The 22767-nt window shown below is 36.8% G+C and overlaps 1 protein-coding gene across 1 annotated transcript in view; it reads left to right on the forward strand.

The window, feature by feature from the left end:
- The first annotated feature begins 1666 nt into the window (after positions 1–1666).
- The window catches only part of cdh2 (cadherin 2, type 1, N-cadherin (neuronal)), a 54553-nt gene continuing 33452 nt past the window's right edge, over positions 1667–22767 (forward strand). Inside the window, exons 1-2 of the mRNA XM_067384847.1 lie at positions 1667–1929; positions 4954–5062. Coding sequence (XP_067240948.1) covers positions 1882–1929; positions 4954–5062 — 157 coding nt within the window. The 5' untranslated portion in view covers positions 1667–1881. The remainder of the gene's footprint in view (positions 1930–4953; positions 5063–22767) is intronic.

Raw genomic sequence — 22767 nt, forward strand, 5'->3', positions numbered from 1 at the left:
TATAACCAGCTATTCATCTAAAAAAAAAAAAAAAAAAAAAAGAATGGTTAGTTTAACTTAAAAAAAGTAAGTTACCTGGTTGCCTTAAAATTCTGAGTTCATTGAAATTAAAAATTTGAGTTAATACAATGAAGGTGACTGGTTTAATCAACAGAAACCGTTAACCGTTTATTTGAGCTTATGATCACCCCGTCAAGTTTGACTGATGCTGACTAAACATTATCTATCGATGTATCTATCTATCTATAGTCAAACCAAAATGTATTCAGACACCTTGAACATTTCATTCATTATTAGTTTATTCACTATAGTTTAAAAAATGGTAATAAAATATGACAAGATCTCACAGTTAAGCTGTGTCAGAAAAAAATCTTAATTATGTCAGATAATAATTAAGCAAAACATGGTCAGGTCAAAGTGTCTGAATAATGTTTGGTTTAAAATTTTTATCAATTTTACTGGTAGTCCACTGTATGAAGATTTTTTGGGTATTATATGTCACAGTTTACTTTATTTTGCTATCCTCACTTACATACATGAACTTGTCCTGCACCCACTAGTAAAAATATATCAAAAGTATCAAAAATGTCTGAATAATTTTTGGTTTGACTATAGTTATTATTGAAAAAAAATAAATCTCTAAAATAACGGAAAAAGTACAGGTTTCTGGAATACTTGATTCTAATTGGTCATTCGGTGATCAAATATTCTGTATAACCAGCCATTCGTCTAAAATAAAAAAATAAAAAAAATAAAAAAAAGAATGGTTAGTTTAACTTAAAAAAAGTAAGTTACCATGGTTGCCTTAAAATTTTGAGTTCATTGAAATTAAAAATTTGAGTTAATACAATGAAGGTGACTGGTTTAATCAACAGAAACCGTTAACCGTTTATTTGAGCTTCTGATCTCCCCGTCAGGTTTGACTGACGCTGACTGTACATTATCTATCGATCTATCGATCTATCTATCTATCTGTAGTCAAACTAAAATTTATTCACTAGAGTTTAAAAAATGGTAATAAAATATGACAAGATCTCAGAGTTAAACTGTCAGAATATATATATATATATATATATATATATATATATATATATATATATATATATATATATATATTACTGTAAAAAATAAATCTCTAAAATAACAGAAAAAGTACACGTTTCTGGAATACTTGATTCTAATTGGTCATTCAGTGATCTATAACCGACTATGTGTTAAAAAAAAAAAAAAAGAATGATTGGTTAACTTAAAAAAAATAAGTTACCATGGTTGCCTTAAAATTTTGAGTTCATTGAAATTAAAAATTTGAGTTAATACAATGAAGGTGACTGGTTTAATCAACAGAAACCGTTAACCGTTTATTTGACTGACGCTGACTGTCCATTATCTCTTACATGAGGTTTTTAACAATGCTTTCAGAAGTACTACCACAACATTAGATTTTCAAAGTAGCCCACCCGCATGAGACATGCACTTTAAATCCAGGAATTCTCAGTCCCTCTCGCCGATTAGTGGGCATTAAGGGGTTGGGTGGGGTTAAAGGAAGAAGATCTTCCTTTTGTTGTAGTGAAGGAGGCGGGGTCTTGTCTTCTTCGCTGTGACTTCCGGAGGCTGAAGGGGGTGACATAAGGAAAGGAGCCCCCTCTCCGGCGCAGTACCACCGAGCGCGGCTAGAGGGCGCCACTGAGAGCGCTGCTCCGCCGTTGAACTGCGAGAACGAGCGGAGCGTCAGTACCAAACCGAGAGCAGCACGGATCAGTGCCAGAGAGAGACGGAGGAACGATTCTGTCGCTACATGCCGCCGCTACCTAACGGGACATTATAACGCAGCGGAAAACGGCCAACTCTATCGGTTTCTTCACAAAGGACGGAATTTAAACGATGTACCGCTCGGGAGGCGTGATGCTGGGGCTTCTCGCCGCTCTGCAGGTAAAATTAAGGGTCCGAAAAGCGATGTGCGCTCGGGCACGAGCTGCGCGTTTTAGCGATTCTGCTTTATATATCAGGTTTGGCGTGTATTATATATACTGTATATGTTTGTAAACTATAGAGCAGTTATTCGTGTGCGTTTTTTAGTAAGAATACAATTATACGCTTTTGTTAAGTGGCAGAATATTTAAATAGGGCGTCAGTGCCTAGATCAAATCGGTTTTCTGATCGTCTCTAAGGGTTGAAGACTTCACGTCGCATTTAATTTGCTTCGCATGCAGTTCTAGAGAGTCTTTATTCTATTATACATGCCTCACATTTAACCACAGGAGATTTAGATAATGTTTTTATTATGTTGTATAGCCGTTGGATTGCACTAGAAGCCCCGTTCCAAGCGTCCCGTGCTGAACCGGAGCCAGTCGCAGATGAATGCGGATTTTCAAACGCGCTCTCGCTTCTTTTGGCACGAGATTGAAAAGTTGCCCTCAAGGAGGTGATTAGGTCACAATGGTCCCTTTCCAAGTGATGAAACAAATGTAGCAATAATCAGTTAATGAACTGCTCATTGAGGCGAGTGTCCTCTTCCGCTGACTCTGCCTCTTTTAGATGTGCAAATGTGAAATCTCACGGCGAACAACGGCTCTGTGCGTAACCCAAATATGACAAATCGCTCTGACCCGAAGAAATGAATCTTGCTGTCGGGTTTTGCGTCTGCTGCCCTCAGAATAATGCAGAGTCCGGCTGAATTAACGGGGAACAGTCATGTTGTGTTTCCGACCGTGAGAAATCACTAGCAAATTGTGTTATGATAGAACCAAACGCTTGAAATCTGCATGGCAATAAAGTTAACATTTGGCCATCAGCCATTTGGCCCGGGTTTCAATGTTTTTATTGTATTTGTGGTGTGCAGAAGTAGCAGTCCTGACCTCGTAAATGTCTTATTGCGGCAAGTTTTTAAAGTGTAACATCAATGTCGCATTTTACTATTGTTTGTGTGTGTTATAACGGTTCCACATGTTTTAAAACCCTCTGCTGTTTGATAGCGATGTTCGCTTGGTGAACGAGTCGAATCTTTCAAGTGAATCGATTCCGTGGGCTGAATTGTTCTCAAGCCAGCAACTCAATGATTTATTGAGCTGTCGCGATCTTGTTTTAAATTAAACGTGCTGGAAATATATTTACGACTTGATTAAATGACAGTTTAGTCAATTCACAAACCGAGTTGTTTAAATAAATAGCATTTTTATAGCAAAAACATTTTTTTTTTCAGCCGAGAGATTTTATGAGACGTTTAATGACTCTTAAAAAGACGCCCGTTATGGTTGAAAAATTGATACAAAATTAAAGTTATGAAACGTATCTGAACGAGTTTTTAGGAAATGTTCTGTTTTACATATTTTTACCGATTTATGCCGTCGTATTTGACTATTTTTGACCATTGTCGTCGGACCAATGTTTGCTGGGAGGCTACAAATGATGTTTGTATAGTTGTAAATACTAAATAGATTTAAGTTCTGAATGGCTTTATGTTTTTTAAATCATGACAGCAACAAAATTAACCCATGAAATTATAATAAACAGTCTTATTAATAATAATGTTAGCCTACTACTATACCATACTGCTCTGTCAAGAAGCAAGAGATGAAGTAAAATAATCACTTTGTTCTTTGAAGCATCATGTTTTAAAGAGGTTTAATTTTAAATTATAACCACAAATCGCATTGTAATTTATCTCAAGTGTGTCTTTATATGATCACCATTGGTTTTACAGCCTCTGATTCTTCATGTCAGCAGGGCCGCTGGTGCGGCTCCATCTAGAATCATTCGCTCTGTGTGGATGTGCAGAGGCAGCATATTGCTAAGCAATTGCTGACAGGACAGTTTAAAGTCAGATTTTCAAACACACCCCTGTAGTGCCAGCTTTATATAGGGGTTCTGCAGATATATCATCAGCAAGGCAGCATCAGATGACGACATTAAAAAAAACAAAAAAACTGATCAGTAACAGCTCACGGTTGACGATGATTTTGTTAGCACAAAAGCAAATGTTTGATCGGTCGTTGTGTGTAGGCCATTAAGTCAGCATCCACCGAGTTAACAAGTAATTAGCATGTTTGATAAATTGACTATGGGGCCATTAACAAACACAGCCAGCCGTCTTCTTCAAGCCTCTGATCTTAGTCCAACACAAAGAGGCTGTTTCACAGTGGACATCACCTTTGATCTTCTCAAGCATCCTTTTAAAGCCAAAATCACCTAAGATTCTGACTTTGTCAGCTCATGCTCAGATTCAGACTCAATGCTGGTGGTTTATTTTCGAAGGTTTTGGAATGAATAAGTCTTTGTCCTGCCTGTTAACTTCTAGGTGTGTGCCTGTTTTAAGCGTAAACCATAAAGGAAGATTTGTGACTTGTCGCCGGAGTGCTCACAGCAGCTGCACAAGTGTGTGTTTGTGTTTTTATGTGATAAGTGCTCCACCAGACTACGGCATTCAAGGCAGAGTATGCGTAGCCTGGTCAGCTCTGCTTTTCTAACGTCTCGCCCTCCTGACCTCATCAGTCTAATTACACCCACCTCAAAATAACAGATGCCCTAGTGTCGGAGGTGGAGGTGGGGGGAGATAGAAACCCCTCGCCATTCTTTAGGGAAAGAAGAAAAATGAAGGAGCAACCGAGTAAATCGTCATGCAATGAACCTTATTTAATTTCGCCGATCTGCTGCAAATTAGCGAGTAATCGGTGAAAAATACAATAGCATTGCTAATTCAAAGAGTTCATTTCGAGCTTGATCGATGGACTCGGCGGCTCTGGAAAGTCTCATCACTGTGCTTTTCTTGAGCGCAGTTCTGCCTCATTTCCTCTGTTTATGGTGAAGGAGCGTGATCGTTATGTCCATCGATTCCTCTCGGGATTCTGGATATTTGGCTCTCGCCGCGGTGGAGGTTGGCCCGTGCTGAGGGGCGATGTTTATTAATCACCATTAATCGGGGGATTAATTCGTCTGGTGCTTTTGTGTTTTTGGCAGGTGGCAGTCCAGGGCACGGGGGCGATGCCATGTCAACCGGGTTTCACCGAGAACGAGTACAACGTCATGACCGCCGACGTCATCACTGAGGGACAGTTTCTGCTCAAAGGTAAACAAAGGTGTTTTCTTTGCATTTATTCTCTTAATAAACACGTGCAGCACAACGCTCCCTCGCCGTGCTTCGGTTTCCACCCTGATTCTGTTGGGAAGAGAAAGAGAGAGGGAGGATGGGGGAAGGGTGGGCTTTATGCGTGTGGATGTGAAAGAACGGGAGAGGGGGAGGGGGTTAAGTGTTAGGGTTGATTTAGCGGGGGGTGTTTATATATGTGTGAGGGAAAGAAAGGGGAACAGCTCAGTGTTTTGGTGGAATGTGTTTTGAAGGGTCACAGTGTGAAATATTTGGGGGGGCTGAATCGCCCGCCCCCGCCGTGGCTGAAACCCCCTCCTGCCGTGATCGATAGCATTGATTAGACCAGTCCGTATCCATAGAGTCAGTCGATGGCACAGATCCCAGTCAGCCATCTCAATACATACTGTCAATCCGGCAGGGGCCACATTTGTGCTGCGGTTGTAAACTCTGGAGCCCTTATAACTTCCTCGTGTCACATTTAATTACGATGTCGTAAAAAGGCCATAACTACTGTACATGTTGTACGTTTCCAGTAGATAAACCAAACTAAACCACCAGTTACAGCCATGGCTCATAATTCAGTCAAAATATTTTATAGTAAAATTAGTGATAAACGGAAAAGACGTTTTTACTGAAACGCAGGAAGCAGTTTTCATTTCGCCGAAAACTGAAAATAAAGTGCTTAAAGGGTTAGTTCACCCAAAAATGAAAATTATCCCATGATTTACTCACACTCAAGCCATTCTAGGTGTATATGACTATCTTCTTTCAGACAAACACAGTCGGATATATATTTAAAAAAATATCCTTGCTCTTTATAATGGTAGTGAATGGCGCTCATGATTTTAAAGCCCCCAAAAAGTGCATCCATCCATCCATCCATCATAAAAGTTAATCAATTTGCATTGGACGTCTGCCAGAAGCTAGTTATTTTAGTTTATAAAGATTTAAATATGGATATTTTTCTTATAAAAACCAAATTTACTTCAGAAGGCCTTTATTAACCCCCTGGAGCCGTATGGATTACTTTTATGATGGATGGATGCACTTTTCTGGGCTTCAAAATCATGAGCGCCATTCACTACCATTATAAAGCTCGGATATATTTTTAAATATATATCCGACTGTGTTTGTCTGAAAGAAGATACACTCCTAGGATTGGTGAGTAAATCATGGGATAGTTTTCATATTTGGGTGAACTATCCCTTTAAGCACTTTATTTTCAGGTATGGGTAAATGCGCTCTTAATGTTGTCCATTAAACCAGTCATAAACAATATTTCAGCCAAACAAATCTGACATATTGCTACTCTAGCATCATTCATCAGCTGTGGTGAAGTGCATCCACACTGCCTACTTGTTTACCTGTTATAGCTTATCCACATTGTGTGGATGAAATAGATGCTGAAACAGTCAAAGCGCATCTAATGAAACGTTTCGTCCCTCAAGCATTATTTTGGCTGCAACGGAAAATGGAGAATATTTTTGGTTTTGGTTTATCACTAAGCAAAATATTTTTGTCCCACAGAGCCAGGGAGTTGTTCTTTGTTACTTGCTTGTTACTCGACTTCTGACAAGTGACATATTATTTTTACATTTCCATATCGTTGACTTATTCATGGGTTACCGTGGAAGAGCGAGTTGTGGAATACGAACAGACGGTCGCAAGCTGTAGCTTTGTGCTCCTTGAGGTCTATTTGCGAACCGTGGGACAAACACACACACACACAGACCTGTGACAATTACAATAAAAGTGATAACACTTGCTTTAAATTTCACACTGAGAGTCGACATATCACACCCTGATAGGAATTTCCCAAGTGTGTGTGTGTTTGTGTGCGTGAGTCAGGAACTGCTGATGGCCGAGTTTTGCGCTCACAAAGACCAGTCATTTGATCTCACAGTTGACTCACTGATTCACTTCCTATGTCCTTTTCAGTGGAAAGGTGAGCTGTATCGCATTGACCACACGAACACAAAAGCGGCTCTTGTTTCATTACCATTTCAGCCTGTACGGTTAGCAAGTCAATGTGAACCCTGTTACGCACAGTGCCTTTTGCCAATGGACACAAGAATTTGCTTTCTATCTTCCTCCCTCCCCCCTTCACTCTTTCTCCATCTCCCCCCCCCCTGACCGAGGACTGGGGGAGGCTCTTGTTAAACATGAGGTGGATGTTTTGTGTCCCTGACATTCATTCATCACATCCTTTTTAGGCAAATGACTTAGGGATGAAGACTTTCTCTTCTCCCCTGCAGCCTCTCTTTCACTCTCTCTCCCCCTCGGTCCCTCCTTTTCTTTTTAAGTGGGACAGAGGAATGTACAGTTAGTGCTGTCTCACTGAGCCCACTTGGTGATTCGTACCCAAAGAATGTGCTTATGCAGTCTTTGCTACTCTGAAGGATTTTAATTTCCTTCCTGTGGGGCTGGAAAAAGTACCTTTTATTGGCCTTTTGACTTTTTATTATATTTTGATATTTACACATTTCAACAGCTATTGTTGCTAAGTAAGAAATAAAATACAGTAAAAAATCAAGGCATGTTTTTAACACTAAATGAACACAAGTGAGGTTATATTTACTCGCTTTCATTTGTACACATATTTACAAATAAATACACATATGTATTTATATAAATATTTTTTTATTTAATTCTATTTTTATACACTATAGATCAAAAGTTTGGGTTTCTCATGCTTACCAAGGCTGCATTTATTGTGATTAAAAATACAGTAAAAACAGTAATATTATGGAATACCATTTCAATTTTAAAATAACTGTTTTTTATGTTTTATTTTTAAACATGTGATGGCAAATCTGAATTTTCAGCAGCTTTACTCAAGTCTTCCATGTCATGTGATCCTTCAGAAATTATTCTAATATGCAGATTTGCTGCTAAAGAAACATTTCTTAATATTGACTTATTATATATACAGTACTGGTCAAAAAGTTTGGACACATTACTGTTTTTAAAGTTTTTGAAAGAAGTCTCTTATGCTCATCAAGGCTGTGTTTATTTGATTAAAAATACAGAAAAAATAGTAATATTGTGAAATATTATTACAACTTAAAACTAGGTGAGTAAAGTTTGTAGACAAACTTTAAATTGGCTTGAAAAAGCCTAGCCAGAAGGTTTGGAGTAGTTTAAAAGCTTGAAGTTTGAAGTTTTTCAGTTTGAAATAGTAGTTTAAAAGCTAGATAATGTGTGAGTGAGTGTGCGTAGACAGATATAGTTAGTTAGTAAGATAGATAGTAAGTTAGATAAATATTTAGATAATAAGTTAGATAGATAGTTAGATAGTAAGTTAATTAGTTGGATAGTTAGTAAATTAGATAGACAGTTAGTTAGTTAGATAGTTAGAGCGATAGTTAGATAAATAGTTAGTTAGATGTGAGAACCCGAGTGAGAACAGTCTGAAGGTCTGGGCCGAGTTTGGTGGTTGTAGCTTTAAAGCTCTAGGAGGAGATGCAGTCAAAAATTTGGCTCAGAAGAAGAAGAAGAAGAATAAGTTTATATAGCAGATCAGTATACCAATAATGTTTTTCTATTTTAATATGCATTAAAATACTTTTAATTAATTTATTTGATTTATTTATGTGATCAAAGCTGAATTTTCAGCCCCATTACTCCAGTCAGTTTCACATGATCCTTCAGAAATCATTCTAATATGCTGATTTATTATCAATATTGGAAACAGTTTTGCTGCTTAATATTTTATTGGAACCTGTGAAACTTTTTTCAGGATTCACTGATGAATAAAAAGTTAAAAAGAACAGCGTTTATTTAAAATAGGAATATTTCATAACAATATAAGTCTTTACTACTGCTTTTTATCAATTTAACACATCCTTACTGAAAAAAAAGTATTAATTTCTTTCAAAAAAGGAAAGAAACAATGACTGACCCCAAACTTTTGAATAGTAGTGTATATTGTTACAAACAAAAAATATAAAATAAACCAAGGCCACCTGAGACGTTCAGATCGAGAAACGAGTCTAATGCACATGGTCTCTTTCACTTTTTCATTTTTAGGAAAATCATTGTGTTATCCATGGAAATATTCATCCACTGGAAAAATAACATGAATATTCATGGTATTGCACAGCGTTACAAGCCATTAAACTATTCTTTTCCCACTTTTAGGACTCCTAAGCCTCTTCTCCAGCTTTCATGTGTTTTTCTTTTCCTCATATAATTCTCCCATCTCTTCTGAACCGAGATAACGCTTTGAAGTTTTAAGACAAACTTGTTTTACCAGAGGAGTCATTTTGTAACTTTTTTTCCCTGTGAAATACCTTACTCAAGCCTCTTTTAAGCTCTGAGTATGTGTACTCCACAAATTTCTCTCTCACTCCGCGTCCTCCGTGTGTTCACAGAAACTCGTTTTCTACCTTGTTTGATCTGTTTTAAAACAGGAGAGAGCAAATGATCAGAGGAAGATGCAGTGGGTGAGAGGTGATTACTGCATTGGCGCTCACGCATCGCACCAAGCCGGAAGGCGGTGTTTGTTTTTGATCGCTTCCGATCAGAGCGAACCTAACACAACTTTCAGCTCTGCCTGTTTCCATGAGCAAGTAAAAGAAAAGAGCTGAAGACAATAATGAGTCAACACAGAGAGGGGGGAGAGAATGACAGAGACAGAGTGGCTTTTTTGTCTGGCCCATGTGGGGGCTGTTGGTCACTGAGATTGACCAATCAGAGCGCGGCAGTGAGGTCATCAGCATGCGGTTCAATGCCCCTCAATGGGCTGACTGAGGTGGAATTAAAGAACGGTTACGGGAATACAGAGAAAGAGGGGAGTGATTGAAAAAACAGAGAGAGAGAGAGGTAGAATTGGGGGGTGGGCACTCCTGATGCTTTGTCCCTTCAGTGTTTTTAAATTTAATATGAAGTACCTAATGAGCTGTCTGAAGATTACCAAGCATGCTATTGTCTTATTTGTTCAGGCACCGAAATTCTTTGTTGTGTTCGTATACATGTGATAATGAGCTGACATTTTTAATTAACCAAAAAAAAAAAAGTTAAAACCCTGGGTGAGAGAAAGCTTTACAGGAGTGGATTGTTCTCGACTTAGTTCACCATCCAAATTTGAGTCCCAGAGTTCAGTTTAGTCCTAATCCACCCATTTACTTGAGTGACAGCGCGAGTCACACAGTTTGACCTTTGCTGTCATAGTTTTTAAAGATCACATTGCCAACGACTGCGCTTTCGATCTTCATTTAAAGGGAAAGTTCACCCAAAAATGAAAACTCAAATCATTTCAAACGTGAGTGACATTTATTTTTCTGTGGAGCACAAAAGAAATTATTTAGAAAAATGTCTCAGTGAATGAAAGTCATACAGGTTTGGAACTACACCAGGGTCAGGAAATGATGACAGAATTTTCATTTTGACTTCGTGCAAATAGCATATTTTTATACACTAAGTGCAAATAGCGATATATTCTATATTTACAAAAAAGTAATTCAAGGAACCTGTTACCACAACTTAAATAAATGTATGGTCGCAAGTTAAAAATTCTAATTTATTGTTTTAACTAAACCTTTTAAGAAGTGGCAAACATTATTTTGTTGAGTTCTGTTGACATAATAATGTTGATCGTTACATCAATTTAATATTGTTAGTAATTTAAACGCAAATTTCTGTTAATTGGCTTTTTTTTTTTTTAAATAGGTTGTAGTAACTTAATGAAATTGTCTTGATAACTTCTGCATTCTGATATGTTGTATCCTTTTTATTTAAATCATTATACAATTGTCTTGATAACTTCGGAAATTAGGCAGTGGATTTCTAGTTCCCAGCATGCTTTGCATAGGACTAGATAAGAAGAATAAATGTTGAAATTAAGTGTTAATTTATTTGTTTTTAGTGAGGGGAAAGATTTATTAATGCTGTTATGTTTGACATTTAAAAGAGTTTCTGTAATGTTGAAGTTTTTGTGGTTTTAGATACATGAAAGTAAACACAACATTGACTCTATAAGCAATGACTGCGCTAATGCCAGTGACAATATCTTACTTGTTCATTAAATATACATGTTAAATAAGTTGTGTAGCATGTGCTGAAAACTGAAATAGATAAGATTAATTGGTTCCAGGGCTAAAACTCTGATAGTTGGAGCGTTTAAGTAATCAACTTAAAAAATTGTGTTTGTGCTACAAATTATTAAGTTCTTCTAACTCGGTGTAGCTTGTTGGTTGAACATAAAGTTGTCACTGATACAAACTGTTGCGTTAATTGTGTATGTTGCATACGCATGTATGTTTTGCAAGTGTAAATAGTAGGTAGATACTATTTTAGTACATTATAAAACAGTATGCAATAATAACGTATTGTGTGTAAATTATTATATTTATTAAATAAATGCCACCTTATTGGGACAACAAACCCCTCTCTACACCTATCCCTAACCCTACCCGATAAACAATTTATTTTTAAATAAACATTAGGCACTTTAATTCAACTTTTCACATATTTTCTTCATATTTATTGAAAATAAATGCCTTTTCCAATCTGATATGCAATGTGAAATGAAGAAGAATGAGTTCAGCAAAAGGCGGATTTGAACTCAATTGTGTCAAAAGTATCTGCAACACGCCTTCCGGCTTACTTTTATCTGGCCCAAACAGACATTGGTGGGTGGAATTAGTGTAAATAACCTCTGCCAATAAGGTGGGCTTTCTCCATTTAGTGTAAATAGACACTTCGTTTTATTTTTAGGTGAACTGTCTCTTTAAGGCTGGAGAAATGTGCGCAAATGCATCTTCCTGATTGTTTAAATTCAAAAGGAGAACGGACGTGCTTAATTAATGACCGTGTGGAGAGGTAGTCTGTGTTAAAGAGGTAAAGAAGAGCGGATGAGAGTAAAACTAAAGCTTCAACCTCTGATCCACATATGGTCAAACCTCTGTGCTTGACAATCCCTCTCTCTCTCCCTGTTGGATTTGGCCACATGGACTTCATTACCCTAAATCGATCTGGCAAAACAAAGACCCTAAGAGTATTGATCAGAATATGCATATGTGAGAGAGCTGATGCATGTGAGAAAAGAAAGAAAGAGAGAAGAAAGAGAAAGAATGGATTAATCCTTGAACCTAGGAAAGACAAAAAACTAGACCTTTGAACGTTTAGTTCAATATAAATTCGTGTGGTCCGTACCAGACATACCAGGATTACCGTGGACCACGAGATCCGGCACTCTCTCATTAGAGTCTGTGTGTATGTGCACCTGTTAATGTTGCGTTAAATCGCTGTAAAAATCTCAGTCTCAGCGCCACAGAGTTTCTTTAGTCAGCTGGTCTCAAGGTTTGGTGCCGCGGGGGGAGGCGTGGAACCTGTCCAGTGTGACATCAGCCCTCTCGACGGATATTTTTAGAGAAGTGCTTTGCTCTAACACATAAGCTGTATTTTCGAAGAGTAAAGAATGACATCAGACAAGACTCAAGCCGTGTTCGATGGCTATCATTGGCTGCTCATGGAGCTGGATTGTAGTTTGGCAAAGCTTACGCAGGGATCAACAATAAGGATTTTTTTTACTGTCCCAGCCGGGACAGTAGATCAGATTTGCACTCGCCTGCCAATACTTATTTTTAGCAGCATTTTTAAATGTGTTAGAAAAACACTAATAGAAAATCAATACATTATAAATAAAAATAAATATACTATAAAATATTATATAAAATATGAATTTTTTATAGAAAATATTACATATGAGCAGCAAATAGAAAATATAAACGTTAGATTTTTAATTAGAATTTTGTAATCAAATAATAATTTAACAACATGGAATGCATTACTGAATTTTTTTTTTCTTTTTTTACCTTTACTACATATTTGAATGTGCTAAATATTGATATAAATCACAATATATTATAATTAAATATAAATATACTATAAAATATGAATATAAAGTGTGTGTGTGTATATATATATATATATATATATATATATATATACAATTTAAATATAAAATATATGAATATATAGTGTTTAATTATAATACATAATTAATATAAACATTTCATTATATTATGTGAAAATATTTATTTTTGTTTAACATTTTAATTAAAAAATAAAAAAAAACCCTGGAAAACATTACTGATTTGTTTATATTTTTTAATTCATTCTAACTTTTGTAAGTTGATCACAAGTCATAACATTACTTTGATGGCATATGTAAATGTGTTAGAAAAATATGTAAGGATGTAAGTTTACAATACAAGTATATAATTAAATATAAATTTACTATATAGTATTGCTATAAAATTTAGTACATAAAATATATAGTATATACTTTAAATATATATTAAATTGAAAATTATTTACATCAAATAAAATATTTTTGGATGAAATAATAAAGAAAATGCAAAACATTAAAGCCCTACTGTGGTGAAAATTAAGTTTTTAATGTTGTTTATATGTCTATGTGGTGTTTTTAATATGCTTCAAGACAAACCATGTGCAAATTCATCAGTCAACACTATTGCTGAGTATTTTCTGTTTAAAACTGCATTGAAAAAAAGACGGTTTGAAATCGCTGGTGTTTCTGACGTCACAAACTACCTTGTAACCTGTGTAGAGTTACATTCAAGCTATTTTAAGGCATGGAGAATTTTTTATTTAAGGAAAAAAAACATTTAAATATGTCACTTTGGTGATCAAAGATGAGTTTTAAGGGATAAAATGATTGACTACAGGGGGACTTTAATTGAAAGCTAACAGCTTGATTTGTTTATTTGTCTGTTTTAGTTTCATAGCATTAATAAAGTCATAGCATTGCCTTGGCGTGACATTGAAATGAGCAGAATTCAACAATCATGTTCAGTATGTCACAGACATATTTGCAGGCATAACAACACCTGATTAATGGACGTAAAATGCAGTGCAACAGTGGCCCAAAAGAGCAAGAGACTGTCCTGTCCACTGGCCCGAAACTCTCTCCCACTGGGCCCTGGGCCGTCTTTATTGTTATACTCCTTTTTCAAGACTGCTTGAGGGTGTTGGAACGCCAAGCAAACACAACACCAAGTCTTTCTGTCCTTCTCGATCTGTCTCTCACGTGCACGCGTAAGCCCCTTTTGACTGTTGAGGGATTATTATTGGGTGCTTTGGTGTCATGGCAACTGTCTGATTCCATTCTCTCAGGTTTTTTGTTGTCAGAGGTCAGGTGACCCAAAAACACTGTTGTCTCTAATTTTGTGCTTGACTCTGTTTCTCACACGCATGCTTTCAAACGCACTACGCGAGTTCATATGGGATGCCCTAGTTTCCGTACTAATGATGGATTCCTTCCCACTGTGCTGACCATATTGGTTCAAGGGGAGGGGTAGAGAGCGAAACAGAGGAGAAAAAGAGGGAAATATGGGTGTGGTTAGAATTTTCATACTCTGAGGATTATTGATCGTTGAACAGAAGGCATTTCAGACATCATTTACACAGTAATGGTGTTTAACCGCAGGAAACGGGTAATTATGTGGCGTGTATGTGGCGTGTATGCTAATCACTGCGTGGTTACTTGGTGAGACTAAGAGTTCCCTATCGGATCGTGGACCCGTGCTCTGTTTCTGAGCGTGTTTGAGTGCATGTTTATGCAGCACTGGCTGTAAAAGGCTGTTTTTGTGTGTTTGGGCCTCACTGTGTCATCGTAGGCTGACCGCTGCTAAACAGAGCCCGCGGTTCAGAAGCCCACTGCTCACGATCTCTCCCACACACACACACTGGTCAGTGGCACTGACCTCTACGTGCCTGGAGTTTGCGGTTGGGTGCATGCCTGGATGACTGTGTTCTGGAGCGCTGTGAGAATGCGGGGGTGGCTGAACTACTCTGAAGTCTGGTTTCAATCATCAGGCCGAGGCAGGGGCTTTTGGGGGAGAGGATGATTGAGAGATATGAAGGTTAAATCCAAATGTTGGAGTGGAATGGAAAACACCATGTAATATATATATATATATATATATATATATATATATATACTGTATAGTGAAGGGAGAGATAATTATTATTAATAAAATAATAATATAAAATATATAATTATTTGTTTTATATAACATATTTATATATATGAAATATATATATATATATAATAAATAAATATATATTTATATATATATGAAAACAAAAACATACAAGTATATTGTACTAATAAATATATTTTTATAATTAATTAAAAAATAATTTTAAATGATTATTATTATGATTATTTGTATGTGTATATACATTATATGTAGTATATACTACATATAATGTATATACACATACAAATAATCATAATAATAATCATTTAAAATTATTTTTTAATTAATTATAAAAATATATTTATTAGTACAATATACTTGTATGTTTTTGTTTTCATATATATATAAATATATATTTATTTATTATATATATATATATTTCATATATATAAATATGTTATATAAAACAAATAATTATATATTTTATATTATTATTTTATTAATAATAATTATCTCTCCCTTCACTATACAGTATATATATATATATATATATATATATATATATATATATATATATATATATATATATATATATATATATATATATATATATATATATATATATATATATATAATTTTTAGCAATATGAATTTAATGTTTTTTATGTTTTATGGTTAAAATTTTCATAAATATATATGCAAATAAAAATAGTATTTTTTAACCATTATGTCAATAAAAGCTAACAGCAACACAGCACACACACACACACACACACACACACACACACACACACATATATATATAATGTTTTTAAATGTTTTTAACTTTTAACTTTATATGTATAAAGCAAATAACCATAATAATAATAATAAATATTTTAATTATTTCTAAATTTATATATATATATATATATATATATATATATATATATATATATATATATATATATATATATATATATATATATATATATGTATCAGTTTTAATATATATATATATATATATATATATATATATATATATTAAAACTGAATTATTATTATTGTTTATATATATATATATATATATATATATATATATATATATATATATAGCAAGATATTTCTTAGTACAATATAATTTTATGTTTTCATATATATATAATTTTATTAATAATTATATTTGTATCATTATTTTATTTAACTTTATATTACACAACAAATTATTTTCAACAAATGTATTCTCTCTCTATACAGTGTATATATATATATATATATATAATATGTTATATAAAACAAATAATTATATATTTTATATTATTATTTTATTAATAATAATTATATTTTATCATTATTATTTTCTATTATTATTATATCTCTCCCTTCACTATACAGTATAATATAATATATTATAATATATATAATATATTATATTTACACACTAGGAGCCCTGATAGAAAAAAGCACAGAAACAATTCACTGTATTTTATGTCTTTCTTGTTCATTTTAGATAGTGGTTGTGAATTTATGAATCATTCCTAAATCCAGTTAGTGTGTCGCAGTGACATGGAAAGGCCAATTATGATGTCATCAATACCATCCCAATGATTCAGTGTGCTCATAAACAAAACACCAGTGTGCTAAATCAGCCCACTGAATGGAGCGATGCTTTTCTCCCTGTGTGTGTGTGTGTAAATGCGCTCCTATGGCCGCGGTCTATTTCATGCTCTGCCAAATCTCTCCTTCTCCCATCCTGCAGAGGGAAGATATGGGACACACACTCTTAGAGTACATTTGTGTGTGTGTGTTGGATGGTTTAAAATGCCTGGCAGGAGCTCTTTTAATGCTTTATTAGTGTTTATGTTGCCTTGACTCATGGCACGTACGGCTACCGCAGACGTGAAGAATGCTAGTCGACGTACTTCAGAGACACACACATTCCAGCGAACACAGCAGACGTTACCCCGTCTCCGTCTCCGTCTCGTCACCCGTCCGAAACACCCTCCCCCCCTCACCCCTAATCTGGCTGGTATTTGTGTTATTCTAATCTTTATCCATAAAAGGTTACAGCTGTAGACGTAATTGTGCAGGAGTGTGTGAGCTATTCAGATGTTAAAGGCCGTTTATTTGATAATGGTGAACGACGGGTTAATCCTGTCCTAATGGCATCTTACAACAGCACTGGATTTCCGTTTTGCACATATGCATGTGATATGGACTTCTAATGCCATCAGAGCCCACCGGTTGACAGCTGTAAGTACCCCTACCCTCCAGCCCCCCGAAAATCAGGATAAGCCAAGATCGGCATGTCTCAGACAAATGCGTCATTTTTTCCCCCCTCCGTGTGTAAGTGTGTGTGTGTGTGTGTGTGTGTTTTTACAGGAGTTAGGATAGTCTACATTAGAGAGGGGACAGCTGGACTGGCATGTGTCCATCTCCGCTCAGGTTTCTGAACGCTCTCATCCCATCATTATTACACCCTTCCTCTTGTTTCCCTTCTCCTCACACCTCTGCTTCTGCTATCAGCTCGCTCCTGATTTAGGTGTGTCAGCAGCTAAGAGTGTGAAGTGGAATTCTTGCATTTCCCGTAAGATGGAGGGATATATTTGGATCGGGGGTAAAGCTAGCATGACCTTAATACAGGACAATGGATCGCAGCTGTGCCCGATATGGGTCCGCCTTTTTAAACGCGCACACAAGCAACAGGAGAGGAAGGAATGGCGATTAAAAATGATTTCTCTAGTGTTTAATGAGAAAAGACATTAGCTGGCACAAGAGTTAGCGGGTGCAGGAGGTGATAATTGGACCGGCTCATGTGACTTCTGTTCTCCAGCTTAAAGGAATAGTTCAGCCAAAAATCACTTACTCACCCTGGTGACGGTCCAAAGTCAAACCTGTGTTATTTTCTTTGTTTGGTGAAACACAAAAGGAGATGTTAAGCAGGATAATCAAACAGCTCTTTACAATGAATGTGGATGGAGGTTTGTAATGTCAAACATTTAAAGGAATGATTTACTCACCCTCAAGCCATCCTAGGTGTATATGACTATCTTCTTTCAGACAAACACAATCAGAGATATATTTAAAAATAGGTTTATACTGGTTGTGAATGGAAGTCAGCATTTTGAAGGAAAAATAATGCATCCATCCATAAAAAAAAGTAATCCATACGATTCCAGGGGGTTAATAAAGAAAAATATCCATATTTTAATTTTTAAATATGGATATTTTTCTTTATTAACTTTTGTAAATAATTTGTAAACAAATAATTTTCATTTTTGGGTGAAATATCCCTTTAAAAGCACAAAAATCATCAGAAAAGTATCATTGTAATTCATACTGCTGTATTCTAAGTAGAGCTGCACGATTCTTGTTCAGTTGAATTTATGCATTTGAATTGCATATAAAATGTCCATACATTTGGATTACACTATTTTTAACATAAACAAACTAATTAACTTAATGTGATGCATATTTGTCAGTCATACAGGTACATGGGCGTCAGAAACCAAAAAAAATGGGGGTGGGTCCTCCCTCCAAATCTTTTTTTAATGCATACAAAGTTTAGTCCCAAAGAGCGCACAACTGGATAAATACACGATTATCTTTGATTTCGTTAGATAGAAAAGAATAGGGTTTTATATTTACCGAGGTCACAAAATGTATTAAGCTAGGCGGGTTCGGGGCATGGTTTCCTTGGTGTAAATATATGCATTTTAAGACGTTTTAAGGCCAACAAATTGGATAACAATAGCTTTAAAACCATGTCAACAAATACATACATGCATGCACAGTTTTGAGGCAGCTTTAATCGCATGTTTGGTCATTTCATGACTTCATTTACAACAGAATAACGACGGTACATGCCCGTAGCTTCTTTAGCACTTTAGTTAAGCTATAATAAAGTAATATGCAGTGCACACCGGCGCATTTGTGCGAGCAATTCTTGAGTTCACGCTTCGAGCGCAGTAGGCTATAGCCTAACGGCTGATTGGAGTTTTACTGACATATCCTGACAACATCTCATCTGACCGCAGTTCACTGTTGTTCAACTGAAGGTACCTTTTCCGCGCTGAGGCGAAGGTGGAATGCGCGTCTGAAAAGTGTCCCGTTTGTTGTGGACGTAAAGAGACAGTTCTATGTAAACGCAGCGTTTTACTTGCTGATGTTTTAAAAAATATTTGAATTTTTGGTATTTTTTATGCTCTGTTGGTGGTTTGTGGAGTAGCATCACCTAAGGGCGATTACACAAATGCTGAATTAGAGACGGTACAAGTGAGTGGGTCCAATATTATTGGTCTTAAAAAGTGTGGGGGGGGGTCTTTTCCCACCCACATACAATGGTTCTGACACCTATGTACAGGTAAGATTTTTATAATAGTACTAATAAACTGAAAGTGTTTTAAATACACAATAATCAGGTTTCTATGTTGATCATCAATATAATCTAATTGGTTACATTTGAACTAATTGAATCTTTCTTATTCCACAACAAGCCGTATTTTAACCATGTTCATATAATTGTTTTCAAAATGAACAGTGTTATGCTGATTCTCAGCAATTTGTGCATATAGTGCAAATAGACAAATGTGTATCACATTAAGTTTATAGTTGTAGTTTATGTTAAAAACGCGTAAATCCAAATCTGTTTTTATTGGGCGGTGGGGGGAGGGGCGTTGGGAGTATTTTATGTGATTTAAACAAAAAAAGAGGCAATTTTCGATACCAGAGTTGTCAATGTCAGTTTCATGCCTGAGTTTAAATACATTTCATAATAATCACATTAAAGATTTTAAACACCTTTCCAAGATGGCTGCCGTTTGACTTCAGAATAAGACTTATATAGCACACAATTCATATGGATTGCTTTTATGGTGTTGTTTGGAGCATGGCATTATAAATCACCATCTATTTTTTACTGTATGAACAGCTTGGACCTTCTGCCTAACATCCCATTTTGTGTTTCATTGAAGACAAAAAGAATGCTATGAGGGTAAACAAATGTGGATTGTATTTTCATTTTTGAAAGAGCTATCCCTTTAAAACAACAGATCTGTACAGCTTTCCTCAGAGGGGCCATCTCAGAAAACTTACAACGCTGACATCATCTCGGTCTGTCTCCCTCCGTCTTGATCGCTGTGTTTCTCTCTCTCTCTCTTTCTTTCACACTCTCCCACTGCCTGTCTCATCATGATATTCCCGTTTTTGTGTTGTATTGTCTCAGCCTCTCCTTTGAAGCATCGTTTACTAGTGTACGCTCTCGCGGTTTTTACACTCAAAGGAGAGACAAGCTTTTGTGTCTTTTGTTACATTCTCCGTCTCCCCTGTTCCGAGCCCCACTTTTATTCCCCTATCACCTTTCCGTCTTTTATTTTCACGATACTCTATCACCTGTGCGAATGCCACGGTTAATATGGCACCGCCCATGTGCCGCAATGTTTCAACCTGCATATCTGTGCTAGTTGAGCATTGTGGCTACGTTATTACAATGTTTCCCATATGGCCGGAGAGGTGAGAGAGTGGGCTTCCCCCGAGCGAGATTTATTGGCCCCATATTGATGTCCTTGGGCGTTGCCGATTGATTTGACACGGCTGACATTGTTTTGCGAGCCTGGGGGGAGGTGTTTTGTAAGAGCATGCGGCCGAATGGAACTCTATTCCGCCCCTTTGCAAAAACCCTTCCCTTTTGCTCCCGAGCTGGAGGCCTTGGGGTTGTCAGGGGAGACCAGCATGGCGCTAGGCAACCTGGCCTAATTCGTCCCATTTGGCTGAGCGCGGTTGCGCGGGGAGTATTGTTCCTGAGTCAACAGAAACTAGCCAGGCGCAAACGTGACCTCACAGCCGGAGGAATCTTTGACGTCCACTACAAATCAAAAGCGTATGCTTGTTCAGGATGGATGTTTGATAGTTTTATCTGCGTGTTACATCTGCGCATGGTTATGTAATTTGAGAATTTTGAAATACATCTCTTGCTTATTTTTCTTCTGCTCAGTTGGCGATAATCCTGAGGCACACACACACACACACACACACACCTCCCTGCACTTGCACACATATCAAAGTACTAAGTCCGCCCTTGTCCGCAATACTGTATCCCACTGTCTCCCCAGCTGTCACCATTCACACACACAGAAGCTGACACACTTATGCTCAAACAGACTCAAAATGCATTTGTTCTTTCTCTGACAGACGTTTAAAGATGTGTGAAAGTCCACTAAACCAAAAGCACATGTAACTTTATTCCTGACATTTGCTTTTTGGTACTCGCAAAGACAAATGGGCAAAGCGTTCACGCGCACACACTCCTCCACTGCGGGCTTGGTTATCTGGGTCAGTGCCTGTACAAATCTCATTACACTCCAGTCTGCCATCCTGATGCATTATGGGTAATGTAGTTCTGACCTAGTATTAGAAACAACACCTCAGGCACAGGCATTACTTTTTAACTCCTTTCTGCATTAGATTAGATTTGCTTTTAGCATTTGTAATAGGTATACACCCTCCCTTCGCCTTTAAAAAGGTATCGGGTGTCTCGTCAATAATGAAAGACGATCCTCCATTGCTCGCTTTGCGCTACATGTGTGTGCGCGAGTGTATTTGAAACCTCTTTAGGCTCGCTGGAGTCCTATTTCACACCATCTGACACACCTGAGGACAGGTACTTTACTTTCTCACACACCCTGTTCAGAAACACTGTATTTTTCTGCGTCCACAGTAAGGATGTTTAACCCTGAACTGCGGGATCTATTGGCCATCTGTTATGAACAGGAGGTTATGGATTTCTTCTAGCCAAAAAAAATCAATATCCACAATTCTGCACCCTCACCACATCCGAGTGGGATCAGGAGCGTGCGTAATAGACAGTGTGGTTCGTTCACAATTTGGTTTGCGTCGTATGTGAGCCTCATCTGATATGCTATGCAGATTTTCTCATACGGAAAATATCGTCCCCTCAGGGTGTACTGTGATTCTCCACAACAATGTTTTCCGGTTTTGTGTTACGGTTTGTCTTTTTGCTTTTGTCTGTGTGAACGTACCTTTATTGACACAGGCGGTTTTATCACCGCCATCCTCGCTGCTGTGTGTCAGATGAAGGGATCAAAGAGGAAGAACCTCTTAAACAAATAACGCCGGGATGCCAGCACACATGCCATGCACGCACTATAAATTTAATCAGGGCTTGAGCTCAAATCACTATTATTTTCCCAGGAACTCAAGATTTGAGGAAGTCTAATCCTGCTTTTGTCTTCGTTTGTTTGCAATTTGCTTTTTCAATCTGTGCTTTCTAAATACAGATTAAAAGAAGTCGCAAAAACATGCGCCGGCACGCAGGTACATACGCAAACAATGGGATGTGTTTTAGAAGAGGCAGATTATAAATCTGTTGTAGATTAAAGTGACTGTTTTTAGCAATGTGTATCAATCTGTTAACACACACACTGCCATTTCAAAATCTCAAGACGGAATTCGGTTTGTTGAGCAATCTTGGTAAATTACAGTATCATCTGCGTTCAGCGCTGTGAGAGAGAGTGCAGATGTTTGCAATTATTTGCTGTTTGTTATTTCCTGTCAGTCTTTTGCGGTACACAATGGAGAGCGATTACAGTGGTCAACGTTACTGACCCGAGGGAGTCTTCAATCACTCACACACACATAATCTGGAGCCTGTGTAATCCCGTCCCCCCCTCCATCAACCTCCAATTAATGAATCCTGTGGCTTACCATGCATTTGACATCAAAATCTGAACACTTGTG

The sequence above is a fragment of the Chanodichthys erythropterus genome, chromosome 4 (assembly GCF_024489055.1).
Source record: "Chanodichthys erythropterus isolate Z2021 chromosome 4, ASM2448905v1, whole genome shotgun sequence".
Taxonomy (NCBI): domain Eukaryota; kingdom Metazoa; phylum Chordata; class Actinopteri; order Cypriniformes; family Xenocyprididae; genus Chanodichthys; species Chanodichthys erythropterus.